General features: G+C 57.7%; 1 protein-coding gene across 3 annotated transcripts in view; it reads left to right on the top strand.

The window, feature by feature from the left end:
• The window catches only part of FOXP4 (forkhead box P4), a 46,338-nt gene that overhangs the window by 929 nt on the left and 25,413 nt on the right, over positions 1-19,996 (top strand). For 2 of the 3 annotated variants that reach the window (XM_051854741.3, XM_051854740.3), the window contains exon 2: positions 16,367-16,607. In XM_051854741.3, coding sequence (XP_051710701.3) covers positions 16,383-16,607 — 225 coding nt within the window. In that variant the 5' untranslated portion in view covers positions 16,367-16,382. Of the gene's footprint in view, positions 1-16,366; positions 16,608-17,142; positions 17,191-19,996 lie in introns of those variants that run through there. The other variant, XM_089333232.1, reaches the window with a different exon arrangement.

Below are 19,996 nucleotides of genomic sequence, written 5' to 3'. Positions count from 1 at the left end.
CCAGAATCTGGGCTGCGCCCTCGTCCCTCCCCCCCGACCCGCCGGGCCGCTGGGAATGGGGTTTAGGGGGGCGCGACAGCCCCTTGCCCCGAGTCAGACAAAGACTCCTTCCCGGGCTGGACCAGCCGGGGCTGAGAAGGGAAGGCAAGTGGGCTCCCCCAACTGCATTGTGTGCGGGACACCCCGAGAGGCGTCGCAGGCAGAGGGAACCGCGGTTCGCCTGGGTCCCGCCGAGGGCGCACCTCGGAAGTGCCGGGAGCAGTGGTCTGCGTTTCCCCATCCCTCACGCTGCTCTGAGATCCAGTGGAAAAGTTCTTGGGGACCTCGGAGCGTCTGAAGGTGCTCCCTGTGATTTGGAGCCCCGCAATCGGAGGGTGGGGGGCCGTTCCCCTACTCGCCGCATTTGGGGAGAGCTTCCGCCCCACCAAGGAGGGAGCGGCCCCAGGCCGGAGGCCAGCAGGGAAGAGTGTCCCGGCGTGGCCGAGCAAGACCCCACCCCACGCCCAGGGGCTCTGGTGTCTCCCTGGGACAACCCCCCAAACGCTTCTCGGTGCCCGACGGCCATGCCGGCGGCGCTCCGCCTCGCGCTCCCCTTCAACAGCGGCCAAACTTCCCTGGGTTGTGCCGGAGGAGAGCCCGCGGCTCTGGAGTTCGGGAGTGCCCTGAACGACCTGGGGTCCCAGCCGCGCCGGGAAAGGGCCGTGTGATTAATTTGCTAAATTCGCGGGATGCGGATTTGGAGGCAGAGGCCCTGATGGCAGCGGATTCCCTATTCTCACCCAATTGGGGCCACCTGTAAACCCACCCTGTCCCATCCCCGACCCCCTCAACTGTAGGAAAAGGGTAGGGAACTCGGAGACCTGCACCTGGGAGAGCGGCCCGTGCCTCCCCTGCCTGGCCGCTTCCTCACTCCCCCGGCACTCGGGGAGTCTAGGCATCCTGAGGTCACTGGCATGTCCAGCGCCCCAGTAACCGGTCTCATGACCAATGGCCCGGCACCCGGAGCCGGGGAGAGGGGTGGGGGGCCCCCGAGGAGCAAACCCGGCTGCGGGGCGGCCTCTACTGTGGTGCCCGAGGAAGCCCTAGAGCGTTTTGGCCAATGCGGGTTTTTACCTGAACTTGAGCATCTTCACCGCTGGTTTTAAGCGCCCGACGGAGCCCGTCCTGGCATGGACTGTGCTGGGTCTGGAATTACCGGTCACCATGGCGCAGACTGAGGGCCACTTGCTGGGGTTCACCCGGGCGCCCCTTCTACCACGCAGAAAGGAGGAGAGCCGGGCTGTCAGTGCCGCCCGACGTTGAGGGAGGGTCGGATCCGTCCAGCCGCCAACCCATAAGCTCGCTCTCTGCGGAGGTGCTACTAGCAATGCTCCCTGGCGGCCAGGCCGTGCGGGGCCGCGGGTACCCAGAGCCCACAACGCTCCTGGTGGGCCGGCAGGTGGGCACAGGGACCAGAGGCCGGACTGCGACCAGGCTGCTCAGGGGGAGCTGTGAGCCTCAGACAACCTTTACCCGCCCCCGCGGAAAACCGCTGGGGAAGTCGGCAGGCTTGCTTGCTTGCCTGTGTGCGTGTGTGCGTGTGTGCGTGTGTGTGTGTGTGTGTGTGTTTAACTTGAGAAACTTTGTCTTGCTGAGGGTTCTTCGCTTTCGTGGCCTGTGGCAGGAGGGAGGGCACTACCAGGGCTGTGCTGGGGGCATCTGGGCAGCTTGCCTGCCTCCCTGCCTCCCGACGTCTGGGTATCTAAAGACTTCGCTGGGGGCTCCATGTCTGGTGCTGGTCCCACTAAGGGAGGCCAGGTGGTGTGGGAAGGAGGTGGGGCTGTGGGTGCCACCTTGCCCTGGCGCCCTAGCCCCCAGTGACCTCTGAAGCTCTCCCTCCTGGACCCTCATGCCCCTGCTTTATCCTGGTATTGGCCCTGGCACCAAGTCGGGGGATACTGTGGGAACTTTCTCTCCTGGCACTGAAGTTTGGGCCCCTGGGTGGGGTTTGTGTCTCCCAGCCATGGGTGGGTTCCCAGGAACTGTGGAACTGGGGAAGCCCTGAGCCCCGGGAGAGGAAAGGCCAGATTCCAGGCTGGAGGATGGCTGGGCGGGGCAGGCTGGGCCTGCTTCTTTCTTTGTAGGTGCCCTCCACACACACCCTGGCAAGACACCCCATCCCCCTTCCTCCGCCTTAGGCCAGAAACTTCCTTTTTGGCTTCAGGCAGGTAGGTCCCTTCTTGCCAGGAATGTGCATATCCTGCTGGGCCCCTACTCTAAACACACCTCTTCCTTGGGGAGAGGAAGGGGGAGACTGGGCCACTTTCTTTTGATCCAGTAATTCCTCGCACGTCTACTGAGCCCCCATTCTGTCTGGGCAGGTCCCAGGCTGGGTACTGGGGTGCCCACAACGTGCGGGCTGGGGTCCGCTCCCTGGATCTCACTTTGTTGGGGTTGGAGAGAGAGGCTTCCACAGCAGGGAGGGGAGGGTGGGAGCTGAGTGTCTTTCAGAGAAGAGGTGTGAGCTTGGAGGGGAGAGGGGGGAGGGGCCCCTCCCCAGGAAGCTGGAAGCCTACCCTGCTAGTCTTAACTCTCCTTCCCTCACCTTAGCCCTTTACTGCCCCACTGCCTGTCTTCCAGGCCCCTCCACTCCCATCCCAAGCAGGCACAAGTTCTGCTTCTCAGACAGCCCCCATCGTGTGAAGTAATGAGCCCGGCCATCCGAGGGCTCCTCAAGCGTCCTTTCTCTCAAGTGGCACCACCGTCACAGCCCTGCCGGGCCCAGGGAAGGCAAACGTGCTAGCTTTGACCGGGACCTGAGGGTCCATGGCTGGTGCAGCTACCTGAGACTTGATTCCAGCACTGTGGAAGCCAGTGCAAGGGACTGGGGCCTCCCGGAGCGCAGCGCGTGTCTGAGTGGAAAGGGCTTTGGAACTTGGCAGTGGAGTTGGGACTCTGGGGAGCTTAATTAAGCTCTTGGAACCTTCATTTTCTTAGGTTGTAAAGTAGGTCAGTGCTACCCACCTTGGAGAGTCTGTCTAGGAGCCGACAGGAAGCACCTTGCTTGATGCTGGGCGCGAGGAGTGCTGGGCACCGGGTGACTTTTGTCGTTGTTGGTTTGCCAGCTCGGCCGGACCACGCGTTGGGCAGAGTCCTGGAAATGCTGGAGGATTAACCTTCATTTTATGAGTTGGGAAAAATGAAGCCCAGAGAGAGGAGGTGACTTGTCTGAGATGACACGGAGGTGGCAACGGTGCAGTAGCAGAGCGAGGACTGAGATGTGGGGCTTCTGCCTCCCAGTGTAACCCAGAGGGCTTGAGCCTCTGGTGGTGGGGGAGCTGCCCCCCCCCCCCCCCCCCGGCTTTTCTCCTCCCTCTAGTGTGTAGGCTTTATCTTCCCTTCCTGTCTGCTCTTTAAGGGAGGGTGTGGACTCAGAGCCTGGCCTTTCATACCTGCTGATGGAGACTAATACAGAGCCGAGGGATAATTCCCCAGAACACAGGGCAGTGGGGGGGGGGCATGGCGAGTAACCCCTCTCTCTGAAAGGGAAGGTTTCTAGGATGTGCAGACTCCAGCCTGCACAGCCTTCGGGCAGGTGTGTGACCCGCTTGGGACCTCCTCCTGATGAGGTCAGCCTGAAGTTGCTGGCTGGCTCTGGCAGTGCATCTGGAGCGTCTTGGTGGAAATACCCGCCCTCATGCAGGCCACTTCTGCGGAGCGGAGCCGGGATCCCAGCAGGAGCCCGCCCTGCTCTGCGCTCTGTGGCTGGGCTTTGCGAAGAGGAGCTCCTACAGAGCCTGCAGCGTTAGCAAGCAAGAGCTCCCCGTGCAAAAGGTACCTGTGTGGATAGGGTGTGGGGCTGTGGTGTCTAGGCCTGGGCCTGCCTGGTGCCCTCAGACTGCGGTCTTTTCCTGGCTCTCCCTCTAGCACAGCCTTGCACCTTTCTTTCTTTTTTTTTCTTTCCCAGCCTGAGTGGTAGCCATGCAGTCTGTGTCCCAAATCCCAGGTGCTCTGCCCACCTCCCTGGACCCCATGCTCTGCCCCACTGAAGCCCAAGGCTAGGTGGGATCGGTTTTCGTGCAAGATGGCAATGGTGTTAACTTTCCCAGCCAGGGGGTTCTGATGGCACCTGATTTGGGTAGGGGGTCAAGATCGTGGTTTTCCTGGACAGTACAAAGTGTATAGAATCCAGACCCTCTGGCATTTGTTCAAGGCAGGCAGGGCTGGTGGGTGTGGAAGCTACCCAGATTCTGACTGCCAAAAAGGGAGGGAGGGGTGCAAAGCAATGGCCCTGGGAATGGAGTCCATTTAACAAATGAGGTGGAGCCCCTACTGTGTGCAGGGACAGGCAGGAGGGGCCCAGGGAAGAGGTGATACAAGCAGTGGTTCACTTGCAACCTGGAAAATCAGAAATGGAGCAAGTGCCGGAGTGCCACTCTCGGGTGCTGGCTGTCCTGACCTCCCCCAGCCAAGACAGGATGTTGGCGCCCACCCGGGAAGAGTCGGGAGCAGGATGGGCCGTGGCTGAGGCAGGCCTGAGTGTGGATTAGCGTCCTGGCTCCATATTCCTGGGAGAAGGTTTCTAGACTTTTCCAGGAGAGCCAGGCCTGGAAAAGTTGGGCCAAGGTAGGGTGGCAGTGGGCTGTCCTTTCTTTCCTTCAGGGGTTCCCTGAGCAGATGCAGATCCCATCCTGGACGGGAAGGGTGCTCTGGCGAGATTTGGATGGGAGATGGAGCCCCAGGATTTCCGAGGGGCAGCTGCCATAAGCACTTGGGAAGCCAAGTGCCAGCTTCCTGGAGCCAGAGGTGCTTCCTGTGGTGACGGGCTGTGTTGAGGGTACAGAGTCCGCCCATGGGAGAACCCCTCTTTCAGGAAGGCTCCAGGATTTCCCCCAGAGAGCCAGCCTGCCACTCTCACTCTCTCTTTGGACTGCTCCCCCCAGCTGGCTTTCCCCCTGAGCTCCAGAGCGCATATCAGCGTGAGCCGCACTTGACATCGCTGGAGACTTGAGCTTGGGAATGCAGCCCCTCGTGTTTGTGCCCCCCCCCCCCACCGCGGTGCTGAGAAAATGTCGGCCGGGCCAGGCAGCTCCAACTGGTGTCTGGGGGTCCGGGGGAGTGGCTCAGGCCTTCTGGCCTCTGTCTTTCAGAGAGGGCCACCCAGGCCGAGAGCTGTATCCCTTGTGCTCGGGAAGACTTTGTGAGTTGGTGGTAAACAAGGTCTGGACTCTCTCGGGCACACGGGGAGGGGCCCCAGGAAGCGCCCAGCAGTCCACTTCCTACCTCGGTTGGTCGCGGTCGCGGCCTGCTTCTTTGGGCCTCAGTTGGTCAGGGAGCATCTGCAGGACCATTCTCCCGCCTTCCCTTCCCCAAGCTGCGTGTTGGGAGCCAGGAAGAGCCCCGGAGGTCGCCAAGCACACACTCTTTGTTCCAGAAGTGTCCGGAGCCTCCTGCCCTGTGGGTCTGTCCCCAGAGGGGCGCTGTGGAGCTCCGGGCCCGGGACTCAGCCACCCAGTTGGGCACCTGAGCTGATTAAAAGGGGCGCTGCCCGCCCCCTCCCACCCGATCCCCATCAACGAGATTTCCCTTCATCAGAATCTCACATCCTCCAGAAATTAATTTGATGCCTCTTGTTATCAATTAATTGAATCTCGTAGGGAGCGAGAGCTCCGCAAGGCAGGCTGCGGCTTGGCCCTGGTGTGCTGCCGTCGCCCCTCCCCCTTCACACCGGGACAGCTCTCCCCTCCCCCCCCCCCATTTCTTTTTTCCTGCCTTGCTTTTAATTTCACGTATTTTCTAAAACAAAACCAGTGCTCTGGGCCCCTTTGCCTCTTGGGCTGTGTACTAGCTGGGGTTCATCTTTTCTGTGGTGGGGAGCAGGGGGACTTCCTCTGCCCTGGGCCCCGTTTGATCTCTCCTTAAATGAACCAAACTTCATTCACCCTTTGGGAATTTGGCCCTGACCCTGACCTTATATGCTCCAGGTGCTTCTGGTGAGGGACTTGGTGGTGGGGGTGGGTTGCACCCTGGTTGGAGGGAGCAGGGAGGGAGCACAGGACCAAGCAGGGCCTCCCTTGGCCATCTGGTCTTTGCTCTTGTTCCACCCTTTTTAGGAGAGTTAGTTAGGAACCAGTGCCCCAGATGGGCTGACCCCTTCAGTACAGGGCCGAGGGCACAGGTGTGTGGCACCTGCTGGCGTGTGCACACCCCACATCCCTGAAAGCTGGGGGTGGGGCTGGGGGGGATTGTTCTACGAGGCATTTCCATTAGGAAGCATGGGCAAGATTGGTGGCAGGTGGAATGAGGTGGCCAGCAGAGACCCCGGGTGGAGGACTTGTGCTTGTTCTCATCCTCCCAGCAGCCCTGGGGGACCCTCCAGGTGGTGACGGTCATCACTCTCACTTGAAAGGCCCGGGGTCCCACAGCTGAGTGGAACCTGCCTCTGAGCAATGCTGGCCGGGAGGGCTGAAGTCACATGTGGACTACCTTCACCCCATGAGTCTTCTTGAGACGCCCCTGCTCATTACTGTGGAGAGCTGCACATAAGCACCCTCAGTGTGGAAAACCCAGACCCTGTGAGCTCCGCGTGGCAGGGATAGACTGTGAGGGAGTAGCAGCTGCCTCTTAGTGCCCTCTGCTTCTTCCCTGCCCCCCCCCAACTGCCAAGCTGCCAGGGCGTTTGGTTAGAGTCATCCAGCATTCTTCAAGGAAAATCTAGGGGCCCTTGTCTGAAAGACTGGAGAGAAGACCAGTGAGGACCCCTGACCCAAATCTAATTCCTACCCAGCCACTAAGAACTGGTGGCATGAGCAGCTCTCTTTCTACATGGAGGGGATCCTAAGGCCTATGTCTGCAGGAGGCTGTCCCCAAGCTGAGGCCAAACCTGCCCTGCCAAGGCGAGCCCCTCCATAAAAGCCTCACCCTCTTCCCTGCCCTCCCACCCCGCCCCCAGCTTACTCTCTCTCTGGACTTTTTGCTGGGGGAAGGGAGGGCTTTCTCTCCAGGAGGGACGTGCAGATGGGGCCTAGGGAAGAGCTCACACTTCTGGATCCTGTCTGGGAACGGAGAGCCTCGGAAGGGCACTGCGACTTTGCATCTTCCTGTGTGACTGGGTTTTGGATGCGCAAGACCACTTGGAATGCCGTGCCCACAAGTCTGGGGAGGTGAAGGAAGGCTGGGCAGAGCAGCCGGCGCCCAGGCAGAGCTAGGCCAGTGGTCTGTCACAGACCCGCAGGAGCCCCTGATGCCAGGGGCACCACCAGAGCCAGGCTCCAGATGGCCGATTGGGCCCTGGGCGAGTTGCCCCTACCCCTTAGCCAGCAGGCCCCCCACGGAAGACGTCACTATTTAATTAGCCATCTCTGATTAACCAAACTTGGCATTCGGCTTCTCTTGCCCTCATCTTTCCCAGCGCCGAATCAATGGCTTTGATATGCTAATTAGGGAGTAATTTAATTTCAAAAGGCCGCAATTAACAAGGGTGTTGTGGACATGCTGTAGTTAAGCGGAGTAATCTAATTTGCATTAGTAACAAGCAGGGACTAATTAGAAGCTTAATTAGACACTTAGATGGCTCTTATGTTTACTTTCTTAATGAGATGGAGTGGGATCTTTGGTTCCCGCTCGCGCTCTCTTTTCCCCTTTATTGAGAAGCCTTCCTTCTGGTCACGGTAGCAGGAAGGCGTGTGGAGGGAGCCTCCTTGCCAGGGCTTGGCTGAGCCGTTCCTGGGCCAGCGCCAGGGCCAGCAAAAGGTAGGCTGGGGGGTGGCGGTGAGGGACATGCAGGTTACGTGGGGAGGAGCACTGGTGTGGGATCGGAAGAGCTGCCTGGTTTCTCTTAGCAAGCAGCCAAGTGACCTTGACAAGTCCCTGGGCACCTTGGAAGCCTGGGTCCTTCCTGAGGTAAGATGGGGCCCCTGCAAGGGCATGGCTGCTGTTTTGTGCCCAGGCCTGACAGGGGCCCTGCTCTCGTGCCACCAGCACCCCTGAGTTGTAAAGCTGTGCGTGCACAGGGCAGAACGCCCCAACTCTGACTGCATTTGAACCTCAGGATACTTGAGAAAGCTTTTTACTTAGCCAAGCCTGGGTCCTACCCCTGGGGGCCTAGGTGTGTAGGCTTTTTTTTTTTTTTTTTTTTTTTTAATTCTCCCATTCTGCTGTAAGGGATGACTTCAAAAACTTCATGGAAAGCAGTGTTCAACGGGAAGTCTGTTTTGAAATCCGTGCACGACTTGCTCCTAATGTGCATTTCCCTTGGACTGTGGGAAGACCCCTCCCAGGCGTGGATCTCAAAAATTCCTTGTGCCATTATAAGCATCTAAATTTTATTATTGTTTTCTGGAAGTGAGCATGGTAGCAAAGTGTAGTGGAGCGAATACCCTTGACACAACAGGCGGGCACCTCAGTGAAACCCTGAGAGCAAGGGCTTTATTTTTGGAGGTGTACTTACCTGTCAGCGTGTTTTGCCTGTGTGTGTCTTTCTCCTCTGCCAGCTCAGGAGTCCTCTGAATGCAAGGGCTGTGTCTCATTCACCCCATCTGTCCAGGCCCTAGGGCCCTGTGAGCTCAGGGTCAAGGGCAGGGAAAGCCCTCCTGACCCCCACCCCCGGCCCAGAGTGTGCAGTGTTGAGTTTTCCACGCTCCCGACAGGATCCGAACCTATCCTGGGGAAAGAGCTGGCAGGAATGGAGGGAAATGGACAGGAAGACAGGGCCCGGGAGCCTGCAGAGACACAGGTGCGCTGCTGCAGGGGGGCAGACCCGTATGAATTATATGGGCATCAAGTAGAGGATAAATGTATCAGGAGCCTCAGAAATAGGCAAGTGCACCTTCTAAACACGCATCCCAGGCAAATGGTCAAAAAATGCAGAGCATCCTCTTCCCAAAAAGGAGTTTCCTGCAGAGTCATAGTAAAAAAAATAGGTAACAGTCTAGCTGTTACTCCAGGGGATTGGCTAAATAAATTCTGGAACATGCAGCCCACTCAAGCAACTATGTGACCATTAAATACCATTGCCTAAAATATTTGAAGTCATGTGGAAATGCTTATGATAGTAAGTGGTGAGTGGAAAAATAGGAAAATTCAATCGTGGACAGATTATGACCCCAATTTCACTTTTTAAATGTTTATGTGCCCAAAGAGAGCGAAAGGGGATTGACTGGAGGGAGCTATCACCAAAAGGCTGCCTAGCTGGCTAGTATGATTGTGAGGATTCCTTCTTTTATTTTTTTCTTTTACTCTTTTTTTTTTTTAATCCCTTCAAAGTACTCTACCAAAAATGTCTGTTACTTTTAGGGTTAGAAAATAAAGTGATTTGAAGCTTGGGTGAGAACCTGGAACAGGCAGTAGCTGGATGGGGACTCCCCTCCCAAATCAGCAGCTTTGTTGCCGCCTTGCAGAAAGAGGTCCCTCCCACCCCTCCACCCCGCCCCTTGTTCTAAGCTCCCAGAAGTCTGCACTCTTGTGCTCAGAAGAGGCCTTGAGTGGTTCCCAGAGTTGGGGCAGGTGGCTCCTAGGATGTTACAAGTCATTTAGGGGACATTCAGGCTGGACAAAGTCGGGGGAGGACAGGCTAGGGTGTCAGCCTCTGACCCACGCAAGGGGGGTTCCCAAGTCCAGGGCAGGCAGGGGCCCAGAGAGTGATCAGGTTTTCTGGAACCCAGAGAGCTCCATGTGCCTGGGGAGAGAAGCTGCTGGCATGCTCAGACAGCCCAGTAGCTGTGGGACTCACATCGGCAGCTCAGCTTTTAGGGCCTGCTTCGGAGTAGCCGCCACAGTCTAACCCTTGCGTCCCCTTCACGTACCTCAAGTGCTAAGCCGAGGGCTGGGAAGGGGGATGGCATGGGATCCGCTTTGAAACCATGGCCCAGAGTTGGCCTGCAGCAGGGTGTGCCGAGTTCTCAGTGCAGTCACAGTAACTACCTTCCTCTGAATGTCTTTCTACAGTGTTTTCTTTATAAAGATTTTTTAAAAAAATTTATTCAAAAGGCAGAACAACAGAGAGAGAAGGAGAGACAGATCTTCTGTCCACTGGTTCACTCCCCAAAATGGCCACAATAGCCAAGTATGGGCCAAGTGGGAGTCAGGAGCCAGGAACTCCATCCTGTCTCCCACGTGGGTGCAGGGGCCCAAGCACTTGGCCACCTTCCGCTGTCTTCCCAGGCCATAGCAGAGAGCTGGATAGGAAGCAGAGTAGGAAGGACCCCAGCCAGTACTTGGATGTGGGACGCTGATGTCACGAGCGTAGGCTTAAGCTGCTACGCTACAATGCTGACTCCAGTGCCATGTGATTCTACAGCAAACCCTCAAGGTTGTTGGTATTAGCCCCAAATTACAGACAAGGAAACCAGGACTCAACTGGTGACCTCAGGGCTCAGTGTCACAAAGGTAATGAGGCAGGCAGGGTGGCGAATGAGTGGCTGGCCGCTGCCCAAGGACCCTCCTCTCACCTGAAGGCCTGAGGCTGGTGGACCTCTGGGCCAGAGCTGATGGGGGAGAGCATTCCTGGGTCCTTGGATTGGAAAGCAGCCTTCAGTTACTGGTAGGATCTGTGCTGATGGCTTTGAAAAGCCCTCTGCTATGTGTCCCTTGCTGCACTGTGGTGCAGCGGGTTAATGCCCTGGCCTGAAGCTCCGGCATCCCATGTGGGTGCTGGCTCGAGACTCAGCTGTTCCACTTCCAATCCAGCTCTCTGCTATGGCCTGGGAAAGCAGTGGAGGATGGCCCAAGTCCTTGGGCCCCTGCATCCACATGGGAGACCTGGAGGAAGCTCTTGGTTTTGGATCGGCACAGCTCCAGCCGTTGTGGCCCACTGGGGAGTGAACCAGCAGGTGGAAGACCTCTCTCTCTCTCTCTCTCCTCTCTCTGTGTAACTGATTTTCAAATAAACATTAAAAAAAGAGAGAGAGAGAGAAAAAAGAATAGGAGTGTAAGCCATTCCTGCACTGTTCTGTGTAGTATCCTGTGAATCTTATTCATTTTAAAAATTATATTTATTTATTTGAGAAGCAGAGTTACAGAGAGGGGGAGAGACAGAGATATCTTCCTTCCACTGGTTCACTCCCCAGATGGCCACAACAGCTGGGTCTGAGCTGATCTGAAGCCAGGAGCCAGGAGCTTCTAGGTCTCCCACGCAGATGCAGGTGCTCAAGGACTTGGGCCATCTTCCTCTGCTTACTCAGGCCATAGCAGAGAGCTGGATCAGAAGTGGAGCAGCTGGGACACGAACCTGCACCCATATGGGATGCCAGTGCCACAGGCAGAGGCTTAGCCCACTACGCCACAGCACCAGCCCCTCCTGTGCGTCTTTATATGATCCGGAGATGTGTCCGTTTCAAAGACAGCTCTGGCATTTGCACATGCTGCTTCCCTTGCATTCCGCATACACTTCGGCCAGCGCCCACTCCTTTATTTCTAGGCCTAAATGCTATTTGCTCAGCAATGCACGCCTTCCCTGACCCCTTCCATTTAAATTGTATCCCATTATCCCTGAACTCACACTTGATAGAACTTCTTTTATTTGCGCTTGTCTGTTCATCTGTGTCCTTATTTATCACTTGGCTCCCGTCTGGGGAACGGAAGCTCCGCGAGAGCAGGGCCTGTGCCCTGCTCTGTTCGGGCTGGCACACACGGAGCCAGGTGCATTGAGGTATTCAAATATTTGTTGAACAGATGAATAGATGAAGGCTTATTGCTGGTGACGGGTGCTCCCCGCCAGCCACTGGAGGAGAGAGAAGAATGACTTTGTTCATGGCCAAAGCTCCAACTGGTACCTACACTTTCAAATAGGCAAATGCCGGATTTACCTAGGAAAAGGGCAGTTCCCTGGCAGGTAGCTCCTCAGTGCCTGGCTTAAGGAGACCCCAACTACGTGGGGAACGAATGAATGGCTTTTGGAGAGGAATCGTGTGGTGTGAGCTGCCAAGAAGCTCATGACCGAAGGGGGTGGCCATCGTCGGAGCCCTGCTGCCTCCAACAAGCAGCGTCCGCGTCACCTGGGAGCTGTTTGGAAATGCAGGCTCTCAGGCCCAGTCTCGGAGTCGCTCAACTGGAGTCTCTGGGGTTGGGGTCCAGAGATCTGTGTTTTCACAGCTTTCTCAAAGGTGGCATGGGCTGAAGTTTATCCCCTGGTCCATCTGTTCTGCTCTCTCGCTTCATGATAACTATTTTAAGAAGTTTTATCTGTCCTGTGGTGCAGTCTGCTTCCTAGTCTTTCTTGGAGTCATAAATTATAACTGAGGGCACGTCAGAAAGTTCATGGAAATGGAATTTAAAAATAAGCCATTAGGGTGCAGAAGTTCTTGGGATGCACACATGGGTTTCTGGAATACACGTTTGCCGTAAACTTTTTGGAGGCCCCCTCGAATGCATGGGTTTCAAAATATTTTGCCCGAAGATAAATTTATTGTTTAATTCCATTTTCCACTGACTGTGCTAAGTTCGAGCTCTCATCGTTATCCCGGTCACAGGCAAGCTGGTGACAGAGCTGGGGCTGGACTCTGGTTTGCCAGCTGCTGATGTCTGCTACCTCCGGACTAGATTCTAGCTTTCCCAAGAGCTGGAAGCTGCTTGCTTATTTGAATTACAGCTGCCATCAATGCTCTGGGTGCAAGTTACTTGTGGCCACGCCCCTCTGCGCCTCCTAAGAGCTGGGGCACATCCCCTCTCCAGCTGCGCGTGCACGTGTGTGCCCAGTGGGGCGGGAGCGCGCTGAGGGCGGCTCCACCCCCTCCCTCCCTCCTTCCCTCGCGGGTAAACTCCGGGCATCCATCAGTCTGTTAATTGCACTAATTAGAGATCGCGGAGGTGTTAATTGGAAAACCCTGGTATTGTGCCTATTTGGGGAAGAAAACGTCAATAAAAATTAATTGATGAGTTGGCAGGGCGGGCGGCGCGGGTTCGCGGTGAGGCGCAGGGTGTCGTGGCAAATGTTACGGCTCAGATTAAGCGATTGTTAATTAAAAAGCTACGGTAATTAATACTCCCTACACCATATGGGCCTGCAAAAAGGCACAAAAGGTTTATCCGCGTGTGGGGCTCCTCATCTCTTTTTCCATCCCCCCAAAAAACATCCTCCGCCCTTGGATCCACCCCTCCTTGGCCCTGAGGTAGGTGGAATTAGGCACTTCCGGCCTGGGAGCAGACGGGCAGACCTGGGCAAGCTCAGAGGGCGTCCCTCACCTTTCGCGCGCGCTACCCAGTCTGGGAGCCCTGGGGGAAGTGGGAGCCCCCAGCAGCCCACAGGGGCCCCCAGAGCGGAAGAGGCGGCTGTGGCTTTGACCCAGCTTCCTTCCGTAGCTCAGTGTCTGCGGGAGCCTCTAGGTGCCCCTGCTCTGCGCAAGGGAGCCCTGGGGATGGGAGACAAGGACCTGCCTAAGTGCTAGGCCAGAGCCCCAGAAAAAAAAATCCTGGACCACCCATAGCTCCGCCTCCGCTGCCCCCAGCCTGGGACAGGAGGGGTGTCTGGGAAGGCTGGGTGACAGTGACTCACCCAAGGTCGCATAGCTGGGCCTTGAGACCAGATGGTCCAGTTCCCAGAGCTTCTCCCCTTCTCTCTGCAGGTGCCAAGCTGCTCCTTGCTGAGTGAATGGGTGTCTGGGGGAGGAGCTCCTGGACTTGTACCCTAGTAACAGAGCAGGCACCCAGCTCTCCAAGGGGTGGGCCTCTTGGGAAAGTGACTACCCCCGTGGCTTCATGTCACAAGCTGGACCAGGTCGTTGTACTCCTGGAGCTGAGACCATCTCCCTGTGTCGAGGGAGGAAAACTGGGGCCCAGAGACAGAGGAAAGCAAAGGGTTCCCACCCAGCTGGTGTGTGGTTGAGCCCAGCCCCTGCCTTCTCTCCTAGCCAGGGTCAGGCTCTCGTGGACCCTCCTACCTGCCCCCAGCACCCCCCATCTTGTCCCTAATTGGCTGGGCCTCCGACATCCAGAGCCCATGCACTCAGTACAGGGAGCACAGAGGTGAGGATTGAGAACTCTCCTGGGAGAGCCTGCCCTGTGGGTCTGGGGGGCCGCTGGTGGGCGGGCGGGAGCAGGGAAGAAGGCGGATGGGTATGTGTCAGCAGGCTGAAGGCCCCGGGAGGGGGCACAGTGTGCCACATGGGAATTAATGCCATTCATACACCCTGCGGAAATGACTTTTCAAATGCATCTAATCTTCAGCATGCAAATGAGAGGCTTGCTTCACCCTGTTTAATATGAATGATCGGCCCTTGAATAGCTATTATTACACGCCACATTGCAGCAATTATGTTGTGCACTGGGCGTCACTCGGTGCCCCCTTCCCAAATAAAAAGACAGGAAAGAAAAGGACACCTCTGCTTGCATCCTCCTCCCTCCTTTTTCTCTCCCTTCTCCCAAACTTGCTGTCTAGTCTACAACTTTGTGGTGTTCCTGTGAGTGCAGGAAGTGACTACCCATTCTCTTTCCTTTCTCCTGCATGTGCACGCACTCCTGAGGCTCCAGTCTTTGTCCCCTGGGGCCCAGGAGCTCTCAGATCTCCAAGCAGCTCGACTTGGAATTGGGGCAGGCAGCTGCTGTCCAACCCCCAGCAGGACCAGGGTTGGTTGAGAGGGGGACAGAGTGGGCCCCTGCTGTCTCCCTATTCCCCCTCCCACAGTTGAGGCCCAGACCCCCCCCACTCCCCCGGCGGTGAAGGTGGGTGGGTGGTTTCAGGGGGAGGGGGCTGGAGCCCTGTGCTCTGGCGGGTGGAGCGTGGCGCCCACCCCATCCATCATTTGGCGGCCACTAGCCTCAGGCTGACACCGCCATTAAGGCCAGAGACTAAGTGCTCAATCTCTTCCGAACCGCCACCCTCGTTCTAGCCCTGGCCTCTGGCCCAGCTCCCCTCAGAACTCAGGAGTGGGAGGAGAGCCAGCCCTTGGGGACCTGGCATGGGGCACCCAAGAGGCCACGAAGACCCCCTGGAGCAGGGACACCCAGAGTCACAGAGGGCGAGGCCCCGCAGGAGTGGCGTGTGCTGTGGCTCCGTGTGGACTCTTAGCAGCTGTCTGTCCCCCACGCTGCTGCCCTCCTGCTTCCAGTAGGGACCAAGACAGAACCAGTGGCCCAGGAGAGTGAGGAGAGTTCTTTGGGAGTGATGGGAGAGGATATTGGGGGTGGGGGAGGGAGGGTGGAATGCTGATGCCCTGGGAACTGCTGCTGCCTTGGGGACAGAGCTAGGGAGATAGCAGACTAGTTCCTGCCTGCAGTTTCTCTAAGCTGCCGCCCTGTGGTTATGGGGTCTGCCTGAGCCTTGCTGCTGGGTGCCTGGGTGGCTTTGCCCCTTGATGCTCTCTGTGTGATCTGGGCCAGGTCCTTGACCTCTCTGAGCCCCAGGCCTCCACCTCACCATCTGGGTGGCGGGAGAACGGGCTGATCAGGACTAGGGGCCTGCCTCCACCAGGTGCCTTGTGCTGTCTATGGACTCTTCAAAGGACTCCAAGAGGCTGGGATTAAATGACTTGGCAGACAAGGAAACCGAGGTTTGGGGAGTTTTAAGATGTGTGAAAATCAGTGGTGGATACAAACCACATCCTGTTTGACCAAAATCCATGTTTCTGTCTGGGGGCTGTGGGCCCTGGGGCTGTTGGAGCCTCACCAGGATTTGAGGACATGTCCCGGAGGTACCAGAACCCCCATGAGTTGTGGGAGGTAGCTCAGGACGCTGCCTCACTGCCCTTGACCATCCCAAACGTAACCTGTTTCTGGGGATGTGTCAGCTGCTCCTTAAACAGCATTTCCAGGGTGGGAGGGGGGCATTTCTGTCTCTGACACCCTGTCTTGGGTTCGGACCCTCGGCTTTTCCACCTGTAAGACTGGCATGGTGATAACCGTCTCTCGTGGAGGAGATGGCATTGAGCGTCTGTCTACTTTGGGCCAGGCATCTTGGGCTCAGAGCTTTCAAATGGAAGCTGGAAAGTGGGGTGGCGGCTGCAGTCGCCAGGCCGGGCTGGGTGCCTGGCTCCCAGTAGGGATTCGGGTCGTCAGTGTCCTGGGGGACCCCCTGTCTAGGTGGGGACATCTAGAACCCATTGCAGTGAGGGTGGGAGGTGGCTCACCTGCCTCGGCCTTGCTCTGCCAGCCCCCAGCTGATGTCCTCTCCCTCTCCCCTTAACGTTCTGGCCCAAACCAGCCAAGGACATCATCTTCGCCGTCCCCTGCTCTCCTGAAAGTTGAGGAAGTGGGGGTGTGGGGGAGGGGTACATGGGGAGACTCCAATCTGGGGCCTCTCCTCATCAGAGCCAAGGAGAGGCCGCACCCCACAAAGGGTCGCAGGGTCTCAGAGAAGCTGAAGAGGAGAAGCGCCCCAGAGGGGAAGTGGGGGGCATTGGTTACTGCCCCAGGTAGAGCCTGTCCAGCCTCAGCCTCTCCCCATTGTCTCCTCCAGGTCCCGTTAGAGCGACATGATGGTGGAATCCGCCTCGGAGACAATCAGGTCGGCTCCGTCAGGTCAAAATGGCGTGAGCAGCCTCTCTGGGCAGACCGACGGTGGTGGTGGCGGTGGCGGTGGCGGAGGTGCTGGGGCCACAGGGACGGCTGGAGGCAGCATGGGCAGGGACACAGCCCCCGGCGCAGACAGCAACGGCGAGATGAGTCCGGCGGAGCTGCTGCACTTCCAGCAGCAACAGGTAGGAGCTGGCACCCCTCCCGGCCGGCCCCTGGGCAGGAGAGGGCACACCGGGCCTCATTCCACTTCCTCACGGCCACCTGGGGCTGCTGGCCTCAGTGCCCAGCAGCCTCCCCAGCATCCTGTGTCCCTTCCAGGGACTTGCATCCTGGTGGCCACCTTGAGCCTGGGGTAGGAGTGGGGTTCAGGGGGCCTGAGATCTTGGAGCTCCAACAGTCCCAGCATGCCACTGGCCATCAGGCTAGAGCACTCATGTGTCGGGTGGGTGGGTGCCCCCTCCCCACTGCACACTGGCTAGGAAACTGGCTAGGATAAAGTGATGGGGGCGGGGGTGCTGTGCACACAGGAGTACCTTATTTGTGTTGTAAAGCACTCGCCACCTCCAAGGCTGCCTGGCACCCCCATCCAAGCTGCAAAGAGATTAAACTTCCAGGCACCAGGGGCCAGAGCAGCTGGGAAAAGGGACACAGAGGCTGGCCTCCATTTTTAAGGTTCAGCTTAGGAACCCCCGTCTGTGTCTGCCCGCCCTCTTCCAGCTGCTTCATCCCTGAAGCGTCCAGTTCTGGAGTTCAAGACCAGCCCCTGTGAGTTCTGAGAAGCACTGGCGTGGGGAGTTTGGTTCGGTGATGACAGAGCAAGGGCCCCAGGTCCTGGCTCCACCCCAGGGGGAGAGGGGAGAGTCGTGCTTGACGAGTTCAGGAGAACCGGCCCAGCCAGCCCCGGCCCTGGGATTCCCCTTCTCTCCTTTGACTCTGCCCCTCCAATCCCTTGACACTGGGTGCACCCGCCATGAGGGGCTCTGCTGGGAATGGAAAAGCAGGATCCTGCCTGCAGCCCCCCTCCCAGTGCCCACACCCGGCCGCAGGTGTACACAGAGGCAGGTGCCTGTGTAACCACTCAAGGGCCCTTTGCCTTGAGCCCATTGAACTTTCTGGAAGCGGCACTGTCAGACCCTGCACTAAGCTGGTCAGCCAATTGTAGGAAAGCAGGGGAAAGCCCCAGGCAGCCCCTTCCCAGCAGTGTGAGCTTGGCCATGTCTTGAGCCTCCCCAAGCTGGCCTCCTGAAATCCAGGGTTGTCAGGTTCAGATGCACTTTGGGAGTGAAACCCACCACACATTGAGTTGTGCGTGTGTGTGTGGGGGGTGGGGGGCAGAATTGAGAACTCTCAAAATCACTTCCTCTTGCCAATAGTGGAGGCTGAGTCAGGGGCGGCCTGTCTTCTGTCCCCGTGGAGGTGGTCCTCGGAGCTTGCTGGTGTCTCCCAAGCCTTGCTAAGCACATTCCCTGGGGAGGAGTCCCACAGAGTCTGTGCTGTCTGTCAGGGACAGAAGGCCAAAGGGCAAAATCCTACCCTTTATCGAACTAACAACAAAGCACGCCCCACCAGGAGCCCCCAAGGCCAGTTCCTCCCTGCCTGTATGCCTGTACACAGAGCTAAGAAGAATTTTGAATAGGATGGGAAGTTGGGGGAGATACCCAAACTGCAGGGTTTCTTTTACAAAATGACTTAAGGGACGAGTGAACACAGATCTCAGGATAAGTGGGGCGCTGCTGGGGTGGGGAGAGACAGGACTGTCTGTACCGATCAGGTTTCTTGGGTCTGCTCTGCACATGAGCCGTGTCGCACCATCTGTAGGCCACGTTCCAGTTATTCCTGTTTGTTTTGGGGACTATCCCAAAGCCCTGGAAAATCCTATATCTGTTTCACAAATAAACTGGGGTGGGGATTTGGAGGCAGGCAGAGGGCTGTTTTATCCATTTGGGCTCACTGTGGGCATATTGCCCGGGGCCAAGGAAAATATTTGAGACTTAAAAAAAGGTTTTGTTGGCTCCAAACTGCAAAAAAGATCCCTGCAAAATTAAAACGACAAGATTCTCAATGAAGATGGAACTGTCTGGGGCCGTTCACCACTCCTGATGTCAGAAGTAGACTTCTGGGTGGCACCTCCTGGTGCTCCGGCGGCAAATGTTCCTGTTTGTGCGGTAAACAGCCGTGGGAAGCAGAGTCTGGCCCCCTGGGTTTCCTCCTCGCTCTCAAAAAGTCCAGCCAGAAAGTCCTTGGAGGACAAGCAGATGCCTTGCATCTGGGGCTTTGTGTCTCAAAATCCCAGCACCTTCCCTGGGAAGTCCGTGTCATTATACCCATTTCACAGATGAGGCTGCCAGAGGGAGGCACTGGCTGTGCAACCGACACAAAGGCTGCAGCTGAACCTGTGGCCTAGTTCCTGGTTTAGGGCTCAGCCCACCTGCCTATGGGCAAGGCCTGGAACACAGTAGGTGCTAAGTAAATGTCTGCTGGTGAGTGAACGAGAGCATGCCATTTCCAACCTCAGCAGGCTGTACACAATCAAAGAGCAGCCCCGCCCCCCAGCCCAGCTCTGGCGCCCACTGTGAACTCTGGAGACAGGGCTGGGGAGTGGGGCTGCCTGCTGCACACTGGTCCCATCCTCTGCTCTGTGCCCTCCTTGGGTCCCCAGCCCCTGTCCCTTTGTTGATCCCTGTCCCTGCGCTCTGAGCAATGCAGAGCTGGCCTTTGGGTGTAAATGAGATAGACAGCAAGCAGGCCAGTGAGAGGACTCTAGGCCCAAACAAACAGCGCCGAGGAGGGCTCCACGTCACTGTGGAACCAGAGCTGGTTTCCATGCAACCAGCCGCCTGGGAGCTTGTTTAAACACAGGCCAAGGGGTGACCTGGCTGGGCTGCCAGGCCCGCTCCAGCCAGGGTCCCCGGCTGGCTGCCCCCACCGCAGCATTCAAGACCCCGGCTTCCAGCCCCTTATTGGTTGGGCGTCTGCTCTGCCCTTGGCCCTTTCTCCTCCAGCCCCCGACGGAGAACCTGCCCTGAGGAGGCGGCACGGGGCCTGCAGAGGCCTGGAGGAGTCTGTCCCCTGGACCCGCTTCAGGCCCGCCGGCCCGCTGGAGCTGGTGACCACGGCTGCCGTTGGAGGACACCCCAGACAGACATGCGCTGTGGGTCCCCTCCTTTGCAGAGGCAGGTGGCTCCAGCTCGCAGCCCTCTCCCGCGTCGGCACCCTCTACCACGGTGGTGGTCTTGGAGAGCTGTGTTTTACTTTACTCAGATTTCACCTGTCTGAGAAATGTTTCCCCTGTAGGGTAGTTTCCCCAGTCCCCCCCACAAGTACTCTGATGGGGAGCTGTGAGGGCTGGAGAAAGGGGGAGTGGGATTTGGGGATGTCGGGGGGCCTGGGTGGGGGTCTCAGGTCTGGTCTGGGCGCTCAGGCCCACTGGCCAGCGGGGGGAGAGCTGGCCTTGGGGCCAGGAGGGCTGAGCCGGTGGGGTGGGGCGGGCAGAGCTGTGGCAGCGGCAGCCCTTGTCGCCCTGAAAGGCGTCGGGGCCTCCTGAGCGCGCACTGCCATTGTCCGCGGGTTG

Source organism: Oryctolagus cuniculus, chromosome 5, assembly GCF_051225735.1.
Source record: "Oryctolagus cuniculus isolate XC-2025 breed Fujian yellow rabbit chromosome 5, ASM5122573v1, whole genome shotgun sequence".
In the NCBI taxonomy this organism is placed as follows: Eukaryota; Metazoa; Chordata; class Mammalia; order Lagomorpha; family Leporidae; genus Oryctolagus; species Oryctolagus cuniculus.
Note: the sequence above shows the minus strand (reverse complement) of the source record. Positions and strands in the feature narration are given on the sequence as shown.